General features: G+C 63.5%; 1 protein-coding gene and 1 long non-coding RNA gene across 2 annotated transcripts; both read right to left on the bottom strand.

The window, feature by feature from the left end:
• Positions 1-421: 421 nt before the first annotated feature.
• PRDM8 (PR/SET domain 8) lies at positions 422-5,295 on the bottom strand. Its single transcript, XM_087736970.1, has 4 exons — positions 5,105-5,295; positions 3,311-3,531; positions 2,856-3,087; positions 422-2,610 (listed from the first exon to the last, which is right to left on the bottom strand). Exons 2-4 carry the CDS (start codon positions 3,527-3,529, stop codon positions 1,196-1,198), a joined length of 1,866 nt encoding a protein of 621 aa, XP_087593096.1. The 5' UTR covers positions 3,530-3,531; positions 5,105-5,295; the 3' UTR covers positions 422-1,195.
• Positions 5,296-10,380: 5,085 nt separating this feature from the next.
• Positions 10,381-14,394, bottom strand: LOC148051640 (uncharacterized). Its single transcript, XR_015700192.1, has 4 exons — positions 14,202-14,394; positions 12,980-13,113; positions 11,798-12,127; positions 10,381-10,467 (listed from the first exon to the last, which is right to left on the bottom strand). It is a non-coding gene; the product is annotated as an uncharacterized LOC148051640 (long non-coding RNA).
• Positions 14,395-15,980: the final 1,586 nt, after the last annotated feature.

The following is a 15,980-nucleotide window of genomic DNA, read 5'->3' as shown; positions in this document are numbered from 1 at the left end:
AGAGAGGAAAGAGAAAAGGGAGGAAGAGAAAGAAAAAGACAGAAAGAAAGAAAAAGAAAGACATAAAGGCAAAAAGAAAGAAATGCAACAAACCCCAAAACACAAAAGGAAGACGAAAAGAAGGGAAGGACAGGACAAAAGAGAGGGAAAAAGGGTGGATGAAATGCGGGGCGAAGCGAAGGATGAGCAGAGGGAAGGACGGAGGGATGTAAGGGAGGCCGAAGGAGGGAAGCGGAGCAGGGCGGCGAGGCGGCGGGGTCTCTCCCTTCCCTTCCCGGCCCCGGCCCCGGCCCCGGCCCCGCAGCCCGGCCGGGGGCACCGCTCCTCCCGCCCCCCACCGCCCACCCCCGGCATCGAGTAACGTCCAGGTGCTTTGAAGAAAATAAAGTCATTTATTGTCAAAGCATCCAACATACCCAGATAAACTATAAAGTTTAATAAATCTTTTCGGGAGGGGGGGGGAGGGAAAAAAAAAAAAACAAACCACAACCCAAAGGGAAAAGGCAAGGTAACACGGAACTACCGAGACTGCATTTCACGGGCACCAAGTGACACTCTGCAGAGCAGGGAGGCGGGCGGCGGGGGCCGGGCGGGCGGGAGGCGCCCGGTGCATGCAGGACCCCCGGCCCGCCGCCCCCGCCGGCACCGCCGCGCTCCTCCCCGCCTTTAGCTTTATATCTAAAATAAAAATTTACCCTGACATATAATTATTATTACATCTAAACCATAAGTGCTTAATAATTTAAGTAGAAACGTATGACAAATGCATCAATATGTTGCAATATATGACATTTAAAAAAATGTATTTTGTAAGTAATTTGCTTTTTTTTCCCCCTTCTTTTTTTCCGGTGCTTTTCTTCTTTTTTTTTTTTCCTTCTTCTTTTTTCCTTTTTTTTCCTTTTTCTTTCTTCTATTTTTTCTTCTTTTTTTTTCTTCAATTTCTTCTTCTTTTTCTCCTTTCCCCCTTTTTTTTGTCCTTCTTCTTGTTTTTCTCTTTTCCCGGTGCTTTTTTCTTCTTCTTCCTTCTTTTTTCTTCTTCTCCTCTTCTCCCCCGCTGCCCTCCCCGCCCCTCCCCGCAAAGTGAAAACGCGTGCATCGAAAGGAAAGGAAGGGAGGCGGCGGGCGGCGGCTGCCCCCCGCGGGGCGCCGGGCGGGGGTCCCGGGGGGCCGGGGGCGCGGGGTGGGGGGGTCCCCGCTAGTTGTGGGAGGTCATGTGGCGGGAGAGGTGGTGGCGCTCGCGGAAGGACTCGTTGCAGATGGGGCACTTGAGCTTCTCCTCGCGGCGCCGCTTGACGAGGGGCTCCAGCGCGTACTCCTTCTTGTGGTGGGAGCGCATGTGGTACACCAGGTCCGAGGTCATGCGGAAGGAGGCGTTGCACTTGGCGCACCAGTTCTGGGCCGGCAGGCACAGCGACGTGAAGGAGGGCGGCAGCAGCGTCAGCGCCGACGGCAGCTGCAGCTGCAGCGGCCCCGCCGCCGCCGCCGCCACCGCCGCCGCCGCCGAGCTCTTGGGCCAGAAGGCGGTGGCGTAGAGGAAGGGGCTCTGCTTGGGCAGCCCCCCGCCGCCGCCCCCGCCCCCGCCGCCGCCGCCGCCGCCCGCCGCCTCCCCGCCGCCCGGCAGCTTGACGGCCAGCGCCTCGGCGGCGTAGAGGCGGGCGGGGGCGGCGGCGCCGTCGGGGCAGGGCTCGCCCAGCCCGCCCAGCTTCTGGCCCAGCACCAGCGGCGGGACGTGGGGGAAGGAGCGGGCGGGCTGGGAGAAGGCGCTCTTCCGCTCCTCCGCCCCGCCGCCGGGGCCGCCGGGGCCGCCCCCCAGCTGCGGGACGGTGGTGAAGGCGCTGCCCCGCGCCGGGCTGCCCCCCTCCAGGCGGGCGGCCAGCGGGCCCCCGGGCCCGCCGCGGGGGCACAGCCCCGGCTCGCCGCCGCCCGCCCCCGGGGCGGCGGGGGAGGCGCGCTCCTGGCCCTCCTCGGGGCCGCCGCCGCCGTCGGGCTCGGGGCCGCGGGCCGCCTTCTTCACCTCCACGAAGGCGCTGCGCTTGGCCTCCCCCGTCTCCGGGCTGGGCGGCGCGAAGAGGCGGCCGCCCTCCTCCAAGCCGCAGTAGGAGCCGGCCGCCCGGTACTGCTGCTGCGGGGCGCAGACCGGCTCCTCCTTGGGCGCCGAGGGCAGCCCCGGCCGCTCCGCCGGGAAGCGGCCCCGCGCCGCCGCCCCGGGGCCCCGCTCCTCCTCCTCGGGGTACCGCCGCTTGCCTTTGCCGGCCGCCGCCTCGGGGCCGCCCTCGGGGGGCGCCGGCCGCCCCGGGGAGCCGCCGTGGCCGCCGCGGGAGTTCTCCAGCTCCCGCGCCAGGTTGTGGAAGTCCGTGGAGGGCTTGGTGCTGGCGGCGGCGCTGCCGCCGTCGGCGCCGGGGAAGGGGTGGTGGAGCGGCCCGCCGGGCTTGCAGAACTTGCCGGCCTCCGGCTCCTTGCCGGCGCCCTCCTTGCCGCCGGGGGCCTCGGCGGCGGGGCCGGTGTCGGGGCCGTGCAGCCTCTTGGGGCAGCGGAACCGCAGGTGGGCGGCGAAGGGCAGCTCGAACTGGAAGCGCTGGCTGCACTCGGGGCAGGCGAAGGGCGGCGAGCCTGCGGCCGGGCACCCCGGCGGGCGGGACGGGGCCCGGGGAGAGGGGGGCGCGGTCAGCGGGGGCCGGCGACGCGGCGTCCCCGGGGGAGGAAGGGGGGGGCGGGGGTCCCGACGCCGGCCGCCTCCCCCCGTCGCCCCGGGCGGGCGCCCCCGCCCAGCCTCCCACCCCCTCCCCCCCCCGCCCCCCGCGCCGCGGCGGCCCGCGGTCACCCGCGGCCGTGGGAAGGGGGCGCGGGGCACCCACCGTTGCTGCGGGCGGGGGCCCGGGCGGGGCTGAGCAGCAGCAGCTCCGTGAGCTCCTTGCCGTACCACACCAGCAGCTCCTCGTCCTTGGCGATGCGGCGCAGGGAGCGGTAGAAGAGCTGCCCGCTCTTGATGTAGGCCTCCAGGTTCTGCTCCTCCCGCTCCCGCGCCGACTGCACCAGCCGCAGCCACATCAGCCCCTCCGACGAGCCGTTGGCCGCCGAGGTGTCCACCTGCAAACCCCGCTTCAATGCGCGCGCACGGGCCGGCCGACCGACGGACGGACCGACGGACGGGATGGGGCGGCCAGGAGCGGCTCTGCCCTGGCCCGGCGGCGGGGGTCCCGCCCGGCTCGGCGGGGCCGTGGCGAGCAGCGGGCGGCCCGGCGGGGCTGCGCTCGGGCGCCGGCCGTCGGGGCCGGCGGCTTTGCCCGGCGGAGGAGCGGCAATTGCTTACCCGGAATATGTAGGGGACGGTGCGCTTGTCGGTGGACTTGAGGGCGATGAAGGCAATGCTGTCGTACAGCGACGTGTGGCTCAGGACGCAGGGGCCGAAAATGGCATTTTCCGGAATGTCGCAGGTGGTGTAAACGCTGGTGAAAATGTCAGTCAAGCACTGCTGGACCGTCTTGGCGTCCCCGTCCCATATTCCCCTCTGGACCCCGGCGTCCTCCATGCCTGCGGGCGGAGAGAGGGGCAGAGCGGAGACGTTACAGGCGCTGCGCGGGGATGCGGCCGCCACCCGCCGGGGAAAACAAAATGAAATTGAAAAAAATTATAATCGACAAAAAAAAAAAAAATTAAACAAAAAAAATCAGAGGCAGGCGAGCACTTTCACCGGTCTGGATAAAAATAAAGGCGGCGAGGAGCTGCGGGCGCGGGAGGCGAGGTGCGGGGAAGCTGTCGCGATGATTTATTTATCGGCGAGCGCGGCGGGAGCCGGCTGCGGGCAGCGGCCGGGCGGGCGCGGGGGGAAGCGCGGGGGCCGGCTGCGGCCACGGGCGGGAGCCGGAGCACCGGGGGCAGCCGGCTGCGGGCCTCCGCCCGCGGCGGGAGCCGAGCTGCCGGCCGCTCCCCCCGCAGCCCCCGGCGCCGGGGCCGCTGCGAGAGGGGAGCCGGGCCGGTCTGCGGGCCGTGGCAGAGGAGCAGAGCGAATGGGTTTCAAGTGGCTTGTCATTGTCGCTGATTGCATGTCAGCTCACCTCCCGCTCCGCTCGACAAGAGGGAACGTATGTCTGCTCATTACCATAATCCAGCACTTTCCCTCCGAGACTTTAATTAAAAGCAGCAAGCAGAGGTAATTATTTTTACCTCGACACGCTTATTTATGGAGGAGGGTGAGCCCCGGCTCCCGTGCTCTCCGAGGGGAGGGATGCAGGCGGAGGCGAGGCGGGCAGGGTGCGGGCAGGGTGCGGGCAGGGTGCGGGCACTGGGACGGCGGCCGCCGGGCTGCCCGCGCCTCCCGCCGCGCTCCGCGATGCCGAGGCCGGGGAGGGAGCCGGGCGCGGGGTGCGGGTGCCCCTGCCCTTGCCGACCCGCTTCGTGCCAGGCTGCCTTCCCCCCGCCCCATCTGGCATCGAAATCGTTCCGTTGGGGTTCGCTCGGGCACAAACCGGCGTTTCTCCCGCTGCGCCTATTTACTCCCGGAGCCGCCGGCCGCGGGCACGGCCCCGCCGCGCCGCCTTCCCCCCGCCTTCGGGAGGCAACCGGGTCCCCGCCGCCCCCGGCAACTTCGCCCCCCGGAGCGGCGGCGGGGGCGGCGGGGGGTCCCGGGCCCCGCCCGAGAACGGGGGCCGGGGGGAGGGCGCTTTCGCTGCCTCCCCGCCGCCCTCCTCGTTACGGTGCCGCCCGGCGCATCCCTTCCCCGAAGGGATTATTTCGCCAAACGAAACGAAGGGCAGCGAGCGGCCCCCGCCAAACTTTCCGCCCGCCCTCGCCGGGCCCCGCACGGCCCCCCGCGGCCCCGCACCTCCGCGTCTCCCCCGGTCCCCCCCGGCCCCGCGGCGCTGCCTCCCCCCCGGCCGCCCTTTGTCCGGGCCGGGCGGCGGCGGGGCCGCTCCCGGAGCCGGGGCCGCCGGGCACCGCATCCCGGGCAGGGCCGCCGCGCCCCGGCCGCCGGCACGGCCACCTCCCGGCATTGTTCCCTCCGCCGGGGCCACCCCGCCGGCGCGGCGCGGAGCGGCGCGGCTCCCCCCGGGCGGGCGCTGGGCCCGGCGGCGGGGGATGGCGGGGCCCCTCCGCGGGTACTCACCGGGGAGAGTGGGGATGTAATCCTCGCCCCGACAAGTGGCACAAAGACGGGCTGCTGCCTGCGCTGCCCCCGGCGCTATTGTATCAGTGCCGCTCCATGGCCGGGGCGGCGGCGGCCGGGGGCCGGGGCGCGGGCGGCGGCGGGGAGCGGGCGGGCGAAGCGGGGAGGCGGCCGGGGAGGCGAGCGGTGCAGATGGACCCGATGCAGTGAGTGACTGGCACACAGACACACACTTTTTGTTTGCTGCACATAATCTGCCCAATGACGCGTGACAGCCCACGTCCCCTCCCTTTAACCCCTTCGGGGGCTGCCCGCTCGCCGCCCGCCCGCCCGCCCGCTCCTCACCTGGCCCCGCCGCCACCGGGCACCGGCGGGGGGGGCGGAGGCCGGGCCGGGGCGGGTCCCCCCGCCGGCCCTTTCGGCGGCAGCCTGCGGGGCCGGGGGCCGCTGCGGCCCGGCCGGGAGGGGGTGCGGGGCGGGGAGCCGAGCCGGGGGGGCCCGACGGCCGCTCCGCCGGGATGCCGGCGGCCGCCTGCCCGCTCTGCCCTCACCTGCCGGGCGGGGGGAGCCCGCAGACGCACGGCGAAAAGCCCTCCTCGCCGGGACGGAGGCAGGCGGGGATGCCCGCGCCGAGCGGGGCTGAACGCCCGCCTGGCTCCGCGGCCCCGGCCCTCCTGGGCTGCCGGCGGGCGAGGCGGGGAAGGCGCCCGGCGGAGGCCCGACGTGCGGGCGGGCAGCGGGCAGCCCCGGGGCTCCCCGCCGGAGCCTTCCCCGGGCCGGGGCCCCCGCGGCGCGGAGCGGAGGCCCCGACCCGCCGCCCCCGCAGACCGGGGCCGGGGTCAGCGCCGGGGCCGGCGCCCCCGCAGACGCGGGGCCCGTGGATCTACCGACACGCAGCAGAGTTGGTAAGCGAGAGCATCCGCGGGTGCTCTGTGCCAAAACAAGGGGTTTACCCGCACGGAGAAGGGTTTACCGCTTCCTCCCTTGTCGCTGTCATTTCAGGGGCAAAACGGACTAAAAACAAAATTAAAAATAAAATTTGAAGCCCCCTAAACTAAACAAAAGGAGAGACAAAGCGTTTTCCAGAGGCGAACGGAGCGTTGTTTGCAATCAGAGAGTGGGCTGATATTTGGCTTTCAAATTCACTTATCCTCTACATAATTACGATTTTCCTTGCATTAGGATTAAAGGCTGCATATAATATGCTTTCAACATTTATCTTATTAATTCGACAAAACACAGCGTCTCCTAAAACGCAGATTGTCATAACATTAAAAATATGGGAGTCTGTAAAAATTGCGATCTCAATTCCTGCTTCAAAGGTTTTTTTTTTCCCCCTTTTCCTGTTTTTTTTTTTTCTCCTATTTTTTTTTTAAATGCCGCAGCTCTCGCTGCGATATAAATTGTCCGAATGACTGTCATTAGTAGGGGGGAAAGAAAACCTACGCGTTATTTTTATTCGCGAGAATTTTAAGGGACACCACGGCACATAAACTCTCTCGAAATTGCTTCGACATTATCTCAGCTCCCGAAATTCCCCGATACTAAAAAGGACCGTAGCGGCATTTGTGAGCATTTATTCAGCCTCGGATGCTACCGTAAAAGCGAATCCCGGGCACCAGCCCCGCAGAACCGCACTTTTATGGACGGGGACGCTTTCCTTGGAAGTTGACGCTTCCCGAGTGCCACGGCCGGGGAGCGCCCGCCGCAAGCCCCGGCGAGCCCGGCCCCGGCGAGCACGGCCCCGGCACAGCCCGGCCCCGGCAAGCACGGCCCCGGCACAGCCCGGCCCCGGCACAGCCCGGCCCCGGCACAGCCCGGCTCCGGAGAGCTCGGCTCCGGAGAGCCCGGTCCCGGCACAGCCCGGCCCCGGAGAGCTCGGCTCCGGAGAGCCCGGGCCCGGCACAGCCCGGCTTCAGCACAGCCCGGCCTCGGCACAGCCCGGCCCCGGAGAGCTCGGCTCCGGCACAGCCCGGCCCCGGCACAGCCCGGCCCCGGCGAGCCCGGCTCCGGCCGAGCCCGGTCCCGGCCGAGCCCGGCGCGGTGCCCGCGGCCGAGCAGCATCGGGGCCGGCGGGTCTGGGAGGCGGCCGCTGCCCCGGCTCAGCGAGCAGCCGCCCCCGGATTTTGGGGGGGGGGAAAGGGTGAAGGGGCGCCTGGGCCCGATCCGGCTCCAGCCCCGCTGCGGGCCGCGGCCCCGGGCGGGGCGAAGGGGGCCCTGCCCGGCCCTGCCTGGGGAGGGAGCGGCTCCCCGGCCGCAGCCCAGCGAGGCCTCCAGGAGCCCCGCAGGTCGCTGCCAGCCCTGTAAACCACATACAAAATACCTTCTTAGATATAGGCGTGTTATACACGTTTATTCTTCCAGAAAACCTCCCGCAGAGAGCCGAGGGCGACCCGGGCTGGGGAGCTCCAGCCACCTTCCCACGCAGCCCCCAGCCGCCCCACGCTGCCTCCCCGCTCCTTCCAGCCCCCCAAAAGCGCACCCCCGGCCCCGCAGCACCCGGCGGCGGCAGCAGCACCGGCCCGGTACGGAGGCGCCTGCCGACAACCAGTTCCTGGGGAAGGGGAGCCTCCAGCAGCGGCCGGGGCAGGAGCGGGACGTGGGCTCGCAGGGGGCCGGGCAGGCAAGCCCGAGTCCCAGGGAGTCGCGGCCGGGACCCCCACGGGGGGATAGGGCGGCTGCGGGGGTCAAGGGGCCGGCGGGGTGGGGATGCTGGGCCACCAGCATCCCTTCACCCCTCACAGGGAAGTGCCAGTTTTCTGCCCGTGATGAGTTACCATGGGAATGGCTGCAAAGGATGGAGGATCTGTCTCTCCGAGGATAACAGGGCACCCTCCCTGCTGCACTGGAGGAGCCTTCTCTTTCCTCCCCGGATTTCAGCCAGGAAGGCGAGGGGGAAAGGGGCCAGGTGAGGCTGCGCGACCTGTGCACAGAAACGCTCCCGCATCCCTCGGGAAACGCTGCCTCAAAGTGGTGACAGGCGCCAGGCCTGCGAATGCATGGTTACTCCTCTGAGGAGACACGCAGCCGAAAGTCAGCTCCCAGGTGACTCTGCTATAAAGTCACCTGCGAAACCAAATCACCGAGAAAATACGCAAGTTCCCAGAAGCGCACAAGCGCAGCCACAGTTGTTCAGGCAGGGAGGAGGGACGAAGGGATGCCCGAAGCCGCCGTGCTCCGCGCTCTGCCCGCTGCTGTCAGAGGCGAGGCCGGCCTGCGGTCCTCGGGGGAGCGCATGAGGCGGAACCGAAAAGCGACTCGAAACGAAACGTGGAGCCACAAGCTTTCCTGGTGCCTGAAGAAACGCAGGCAGAACAGTTCCCTTCCCCTGAGACAAACACGGCAGCTAGGCCTCTGTAGTGGAAATAAATGGGGGCCGCAGCTGAATGACAAATCATCCTTTCTGCATTTAACTGTTACCAGGCTTGCGGACGGCACCTTTCCTCGGGAGGTCCTGTACCGGGGCGCCAGCAGCGTCACTGCCACGCGGCGGGCCTGCAAATGGCGGCAGTTTCTCCCACCGGTAATCCTTCCCAGCAGGCACGGGGATCCTTCTGGGACTGCTCAGCCCCACAACCAGCCGGGACGTTGCCCCACCAGCAGGCAGCGCCTGCCCTCTCCCGTTTCCAACTCAGCTCCCGAACAAGGCCGCGGTCCCCGTCTCTTCCTATGTCCGTCAACCCTTCAGCCGCATCTCACGGACGCTCGCAGCGGCGCCTGGGACTCCCAGGTCAAGTCGCCGCCACGCTACAAAACCGTAAAGGCCTTTATGCCAGGCGCCAGCTTTGGCTGTGGCTCACCCCGAGGAGGAGCAAACACTCCCGCTCCCCCAGCAGCCCCAGGCAGGCGCGGCGGGACTCGCCGCCCCTTCCCCACCCGTTTCTCCTCACGACTCGGAGATGCCGTAAGCACCTCGGCTATTTCTTCGGCCCCTGATGGTGCTTGAGTTTCCCCTGTAATTCTTTCCAAGCAAATGCAGAAACTCATTAGAGCTATTAATTAGCATATTCACCAAAGGGTCACAGAAATTTTTTTATAAGCGACCAGAAAGCAGACCACTGAACGTAATACAGGGTGGTTGGTTAAACGGTTAATATATAGCCCCAAATCGTTTCTGACTTTCTATCTCAAAATCATTTTTCTCAACCACAGCTTTCTGTTTCTTCTCCTTGCCTGATGTGATAGCAGCAGCAAGGTTTAAAACCCGGAAAGCTTTCACCTAGCTTTACCTTCCTTAAAATGTTTAACAGCCTAAGAGAGAATGTTACGGGCGATACGGGACAGGAAAGAGAGAGAAACGAAATGGGGAAACCCCTCTAGGAGCGCAATCTGCTTCTGCCTCCTGCACGCCCTCGGGCCTTTCCACCCCGGTGTGCCACTGCCAGCGTCCCACGCCGGGGCTGGAGCCTGCCCCGCCGCACGGCCCTCGGTCAGCCTCCGGCTCCGGTTGAGACCCCGCAGAAAGCGAGACACGATGGCCGACACGCTGCGGCGGGTGGCGAGTGCCGAGCCTCCGCCGGGGCGGCCGAGGGGCGGCGCAGAGAGCGGCTCCCCGGGGGGTACGGTCCCACAGCCCCCGGCCCGGGGGCTGCCCCGCGAGGGGTGCAGCGCAGTCGGGCAGTGCTGGGCTCCCTCTCCTCTGGGCAACCTGGGCTCCGCAGCGAGCGGTGGGCAGCCTGACCCGGCGTCTCGCTGGTGGCCACACGGCCTGGGTGTTGTGGGGTTTATGAGGATGTCACTCAAAACTCCCCACCGCGACCCTGGGTGGCCACGTTCAGGGTTACATGCGCACAAGCCTCGGCGGGAGCCGACCGCCCGGCATATTCCCGTCGGGCAGATGATCCGCATCTGGGGATGGCCTTTTCCTTCCCCGCGCAGCCCGCCGGGCTGCGAAGGCCTCCGCGGCTCCAGCGAGCCACAGTCCCTAAAGTTTGCAGGGGTTTGCTAAACCCTGGCGGAGAGGGGGTGGGGAGAGCAGTGAAAGGACAGACAGACAGAGGGGGAGGGAGAGGAAAAAAAAAAAGAAAGATGCAGAGGATTTCAGCTCCGGCTCTGCTACGGCGACTTGACACGGGGTGTGCGAAGGAGCCTGAAACTTGAAAAGATTTATTTTCTCTGGTCATAAATCTCATCCCGTTGTTCCTCTGACCAACCAAGCATGATAAAGTCCTTTTCCATAAAGTATTCAGTATTAAAGCCACAAAGCTCACCCAATCAGTAGCCATCTGCTTCTCCCGTAACTGCTGCTCCAGAAGCAGGGAAAAGCAGCCAGAAGAGAAAGGGCACCACTGTTAGGGCTCCGGGACAAATGAGGAGGCACTGAATAGCAGTCGAAACCTTTAGTTTGCCTTGTATATCTGTATCTATAGAGACAGAGAAAGAAAGGAAGCATTATATTGATACAACAATTGTAAAACAAAAAAAGGAAGAGGCATCTAAAGGGCAATACAGCAGGCATCAGAGGGCCCCACGTAAAAGGGATGCTAACAGATTTATAGAAACCTTTAATTGCTTTTCAATTGAAAGATAAAGAGGCCGAGGAAAAAACCGGGACGAGCGGCAGAGCGATCCGCGTTACGCTCCTGCACGGCGCCCGGTCCCGCGCAGCCGGAGCGTTCCTCGCTCCGATGGGACGTCCCCCGGTGCGGACCCCCCGCCGCCTCTCCGGGAGCGGCCCGGCCGCGCCGCGCTGAACTTGACTTTCCGCCGGCTGGGAGGGAACGGCCCCGGCCCCGGCCCCGGCCCCCGCCCGCGGGCACCCCCGGGCCCCGCCGCCGCCAGCGCCCAGCAGCGCGTTTCGGGGCACCCCTCCTCCGGGGCGGGCGCTCGCCGCCCCCCTCAGCTGCGGGAATAGCAAGCAACGGGGCAGGGTGTAGGGACGAGGGGGTGGAAGGGGGTCCCGGAGGAAGCCGCCGGAGCGGGGAGGGGGCGATGCTCGGCCGGGGAGGGGCGCGCAAGCCCCGGCCTCGTCCCCCGGCCCGGCGGGGCAGGATCCCGCCCCACCGCCGGGTAATTAGCGAGTTAATGACCGAGTTACGCGACGCCGTAGGAGCAAAGGGGCCGAAAATGCCCAGCGCACCGCGCCGGCGGCCGGGCCCCCGCCGCTCCCGGGGCCGCCTCCCCCGCGGCCGGGGGGAGCCGCAGGGCGGCGGGCCGGGCCCACGCACCCGGGCCGGGATTAGCGGCCGCCCGCTGCTCGGGATTACTGCCGGGATTAGGAGGCGGGGAGGCGGCCCCGGCCCCCGCCCGCCTGGGTGACCGCTCCCCCGGGCCGCGCCGGGGCGGGGGGGGGGGCCTCGGGGCGGGGTAAGGGGGGACCCCCCCGGCCTTTGGGGGAGTTGGGGGGCGGCCCGGGGCGCCGGGCGCCCCCCGCCTTCCCCCGCGCTGGTAGGTGCTCTGCAGGGTAAATGCTGCCTTCCCTCCGATGGAGGGCAGGAGAGGAAAGACGAAGCCCGCGACGCTGCCGGCGGCCGGACCTGCGGCCCAGGCACCCTCCCGCGGGAGCGGCAGCGGGACGCGGCCCCTGCCCGGCTCGGACCCCGCTCCCGGCCCCGGCCCCGGCCCCGGGGGGCTGCAGGGACCGGCTGGAGCCGGCGCGGAAAGCGCAGGAAAAAAGGGTGGGGTGGGGGATAGTCTCCTTTTTTCAGGTCCCCTGGCAGGCGAGGGAAACCAGCGCAAACACGATTTACGCACCGCTCGGAAACACGGGCGGCACGGATGCATCGCCCTCCCCGCCCGGGTTTTGTTCCTCTCTTGCGAAACTGGGAGCGAGATCGAACGCTGCGTCGAAGGCGCAAGTTACACCGTGGCTTCTCCCAAGCGCTATCGTGTCCAGCAGCACTGTATTATGTCAAAAATCTGGCATGGCAGCCAGTGGCACATCTGCTAGGTGTGGATGACATTCATTAGCCAAGGTTCTCTGCTAAACGGCCTGCCAGAGTCTCAGCAGTAATGCCCAATGCCAATCACTCGTCTGCTGCCAGCTCAAAGGCAATCCTGCTTCAACGATGGCTTCTTTCCATCCTGGCAGGAGAAACAGAGGAAACAATGCATTTAGATGTTTGGGATGTGAGCGAGGTTGCACATGGGAGCAGCAAGCAGATGCAGCAGAAGAGGAGATGAAGTTGTGAAGTGTCATTTAATAATTGCAGCACACAGGAGATGTACCGGCAAGTTGCGGTTTAGGAAGGGAAAGCGTTAACCCCTTTCCAAAGCACAGGGCAGACAGTGGTGGCTGCTTTTTGAAAGGAAAGGCAATGAGACTAATGCAGCAAATTGCCTGCTGGTGCCCATGAAGGATACACAGCATCTTCAGCGTGGGGAGACTGCGTGTCAAGACAGCCTGGGAAGCGTCTCAGGCCCGTGAACGTGGCGGTGCCTCACCTCTTGGCAGCCGCGAGTCTGGGCTTGAAATCAAGCAGCGAAGCAGCCGGGGTGGGCTTTGAGAAGCCATTGTAACTGACTCGTGCAGAGGTTTTCTTCCTCGTTTTAGTGGGGCTTTTTTGGGGGGAGAAATAAACCCAGGCACCTTTGAGGCAGATTTCCTGCATGTGAGCTCTCCTAAACCCCACGAAAGGGGAGGCAGGGCAGGGCGGCAGCAGCACCCCCCTCTCCACCGCCCGGGTGCACCGAGCCCAGACCCGTCCCCCTGCCCAGCCACTCCAGGCACGACGCGCCGCCCGCGCCGGGGAACGAGCTGCGCCGCCCCGCTCGAGAGCCAGCCTGCCTCCGGCTGTCCTGCCTCGCCGGAGGTCCACCCGCCGCAATCTGGGCAACCTCCCCGCGCGTGACTTAGTGGGCTCAGTGCTGGTTTTGACATTTTGGTTTACAGCCTAAAAAGGGCAGCTGCCTAATTGGGGCAGGCTGGGCACTCACCGCGCTCTCTTTTGAGTGATGTGGAGGCCACCGACGGGGGAAGGAGCACCTGCTCGCCACGGCTACTACCGTCTTTCTCTGGGAAGAGAAGCTCCATTTCCCTCTGCTCGTAGGTCCTGTGAAGGCCCTTGTTCCTACAAAGGAATTAAACCACCGTGGGATGAGAAGGATGTAAAGATGTTCATCTCCCCCTCTTATTACTTTCATAAAATTCCAGCCACCTAACGAGGTTTGAATTTGAGCCAGTATCGGGTTTTCAGTGAACCCAGGAAGCGACCTCAAAGAGGTGCTCAATGAAAGCTTCCCTCGTCCCCCTGCCTGCCTGCTTCCACTCCTACTTCTATTTCTGTTTACATCCATTCATTTAAGTAGTGGTTCATAAAATGTGTAAAATGCTACCTACACACAAGAGCATACAGTCCTTGCCTCACAGATGAATTTCTGTGACAGTCTGAGTGTCTGAAATCTTCTACTACTTTTGCTCACACTGTCAAAGTCCACTGGTGCCTTTCTACTTCCCGCAGCGCCGTTTCTACTTCTTTCAGCCAGTCAAGGAATTATGGGCTTTTTCCCCTGGCGTTGGCCTCTCTGCAATGACCTGTGCTGTTCAGCCTGCACGGACACCTCTGTGCAGCCCCCCAGCAGCCCCGCTTGCCCCCCAGGCCAGCGTGCTGCAGCGGGGGGGTGCCCGCCTCTGACGCCACGCCCGCTCTGCCCAGGGCTTATCAGACACCGTTTCCCATAGCCAGTGGTTGCGGCTCCCCCGATTTCCCCTGCCCGGCCATCTGTGGTGCAGGCTCCGCTGTAAACCCTTGTCCTTTGAGCCTTCTGCTCCCACCTCCCTGGGAAGCCGCTCTGCTCTGGCCGTAGGCAGGGCCGAGCCTTATCCACCTTCTGTTTCTGCACTGGGTTTGTCTCTGTTCTGGTCCGTCGGTTGGCCTCAACCAGCTAAGTGTCTGCAAATTACAAGATATTTCCCCAATTTCCTGCTTTCCGTGGTTTAACACTTGCTGTAGCACACCAACATAATTCTGGCGCAGGCTGCGCGAATCCCACAACGTACCGTCCCCGTGCCCTGGAACCGGCTGTGCTTTAAGAGCAGGAACCAAACCGGGAGGCAGCGAGATGTGATGCTTCCCCCTGCCCATCTCCAAACATTATACCTTCACTTCAATATGTCTAATCCCATTTGATCTACTGCGATGCTTAAAAACAAGCCTACCGAGCGTTCACGGGGCAGCGGCCTCCCTGCAGCGGAGTCAGAGGAGAGGGGAAGGGGGAGCGGGGCACTGCTCCGGAGGGGAGCTGCGGCGGTGGGGAACGTCGCCTTGCTCTCCGTCCCCCCGGGCCATCTTCTCCTTCAGCATCAGGCTCCCCTCAGGGTCTGGCGTCTCCGTCGCCATCAGCTATGTGAACGCAGTAGTCGTTAGGGCTGTCAAGATGGAGGGGAAAAATGTATTTTAAAAACTCTTGTCAAAACAAAAGCCTGTTTTTAATTCCACGTTGGACTTGGCGGTCACCGCGTTTGAAACCATATTTCATCTTATTTTCAAGGTGTTTCTCGCATGACTCATTAAAACCGTGTCCATTGTCACTATTTTCAGACAACTGTGTCAGAGAGAACAGAGTGATTGCTGCTTCTACAATGAGGGCTCTGTGCAGAAAAGCGCTTGTGCACGCGTTTCTTTCGCTCTCAAAGGATTTTAAGCACGTACTTAAATTTAAGCCTAAGTACTTTTTGGAACAGGGACCGTCTCTCAGAACTGGGACTCGATTCAAAATCTGTACGTCCACAGAGCTCTGTCTCTTAACTCTTTGCTTTAAGCACTAGAAAATCTCCCGCCTCAGCCGTACAAAACCGTGTCACGCCGTTCGATGCGTTTCTTGGCACGCGCGCACTCTAATTCACAATACCGCCGTTTCTTCCCCTTTTTGTAGTTTGCTTTTCTTTGGGTGCAATGTATTATGTTTTACTGTATGTACAACTACATACTGCTTGCACAATGTTTTGCATGATCTAATATTCTTTGTTCAAAACTGCAAAAAAATCTAAATAAAGACTATAGCGTGTCGCATCAGTATAGACATCAGCTAACGTTTTCTACGGCATATGGTACTTCAGAAGCCATATGTACCACTGTTTAGTGATTCTGGCAAAGAGGCACAGAATGGTTAAATCCAACTGCCAGGATTTCTGAAAACAAATATGTAAATGCTCCAGTGCTTTTGTTATTCATAACATACCTCTAACACAGCACATACAATATGCTGTTCATTCTGTAACTAGTATACTACTAAACTATATTTGCTTCAGTTCTCATTTTAAAAGATTTTTTTTCTTCTATGCACGATTCCTCCATCCTTTCTATCAAATTCCATTTAAACTGCAATTTAGAAAAGGCACTTTATCTATTTTAGAGGATGCACTTTGGGGGGGGGATTGGGTATCTACACAAGGGTCTCGGAACAAAGGCAGACATTATTTCAGCAGTCCGAGAATGCCCGTTATAACCAGCGGAATGAGAGCAAGCAAGCAAACCGCATTTACCGAGATCAGTTGTGCAGAGTGAAGTCTGTTCAACCAGGAATAACCTCCCAGGGAAAACCGGTTGGTTGGCCCCGCTCGCGGGCTAATGCAAAGCGAGCAGGCTGACAAATCCTTTGGGAATAGGCTCTAGGAAACAATAGTTGTGAAGGAAACAGATGATTTCAGGCAAGTGGTCAAAGGTAGATGGCAGCTGCCCAACTCTGACCTGGGCTGAGAGCCGTCCTGGCAAGCTGGGGCTCCGTCGCCGGCCGCGGAACAAAGGAGATGCTCCGCAGCCCTGGGTTTCTCCCCAGGAGGGCCAGCGGCACCGACGCTGGCACCTTCCGCGCAGCAGCCCGACAAGTCGGAGCGCAGGCATTAGGGCAGCACAGAGCTGCGCGGCCTCCGTCTCTCTCGTTTGGTGACCAGAACTTGCCGCGAGTCCGTCTCAACGCTCACGTAGAGCGTTCGCGC

The sequence above is a fragment of the Nipponia nippon genome, unplaced genomic scaffold, assembly GCF_047370975.1.
Source record: "Nipponia nippon isolate SJK-2023a ecotype South Korea unplaced genomic scaffold, ASM4737097v1 scaffold_6, whole genome shotgun sequence".
In the NCBI taxonomy this organism is placed as follows: Eukaryota; Metazoa; Chordata; class Aves; order Pelecaniformes; family Threskiornithidae; genus Nipponia; species Nipponia nippon.
The sequence above is the reverse complement of the archived record's forward strand: the minus strand, read 5'-3'. Positions and strand labels throughout refer to the sequence as shown.

Coding starts and splice junctions, on each gene's coding strand:
- PRDM8 (XM_087736970.1), bottom strand. CDS start 3,529: ATGGAGGACGCCGGGGTCCAGAGGGGAATATGGGACGGGGACGCCAAG. Junction 3,088..3,310: donor CCGTCCCCTACATATTCCGG/GTAAGCAATTGC, acceptor CGGGGTTTGCAG/GTGGACACCTCGGCGGCCAA. Junction 2,611..2,855: donor GGCCCCCGCCCGCAGCAACG/GTGGGTGCCCCG, acceptor GCCCGGCCGCAG/GCTCGCCGCCCTTCGCCTGC.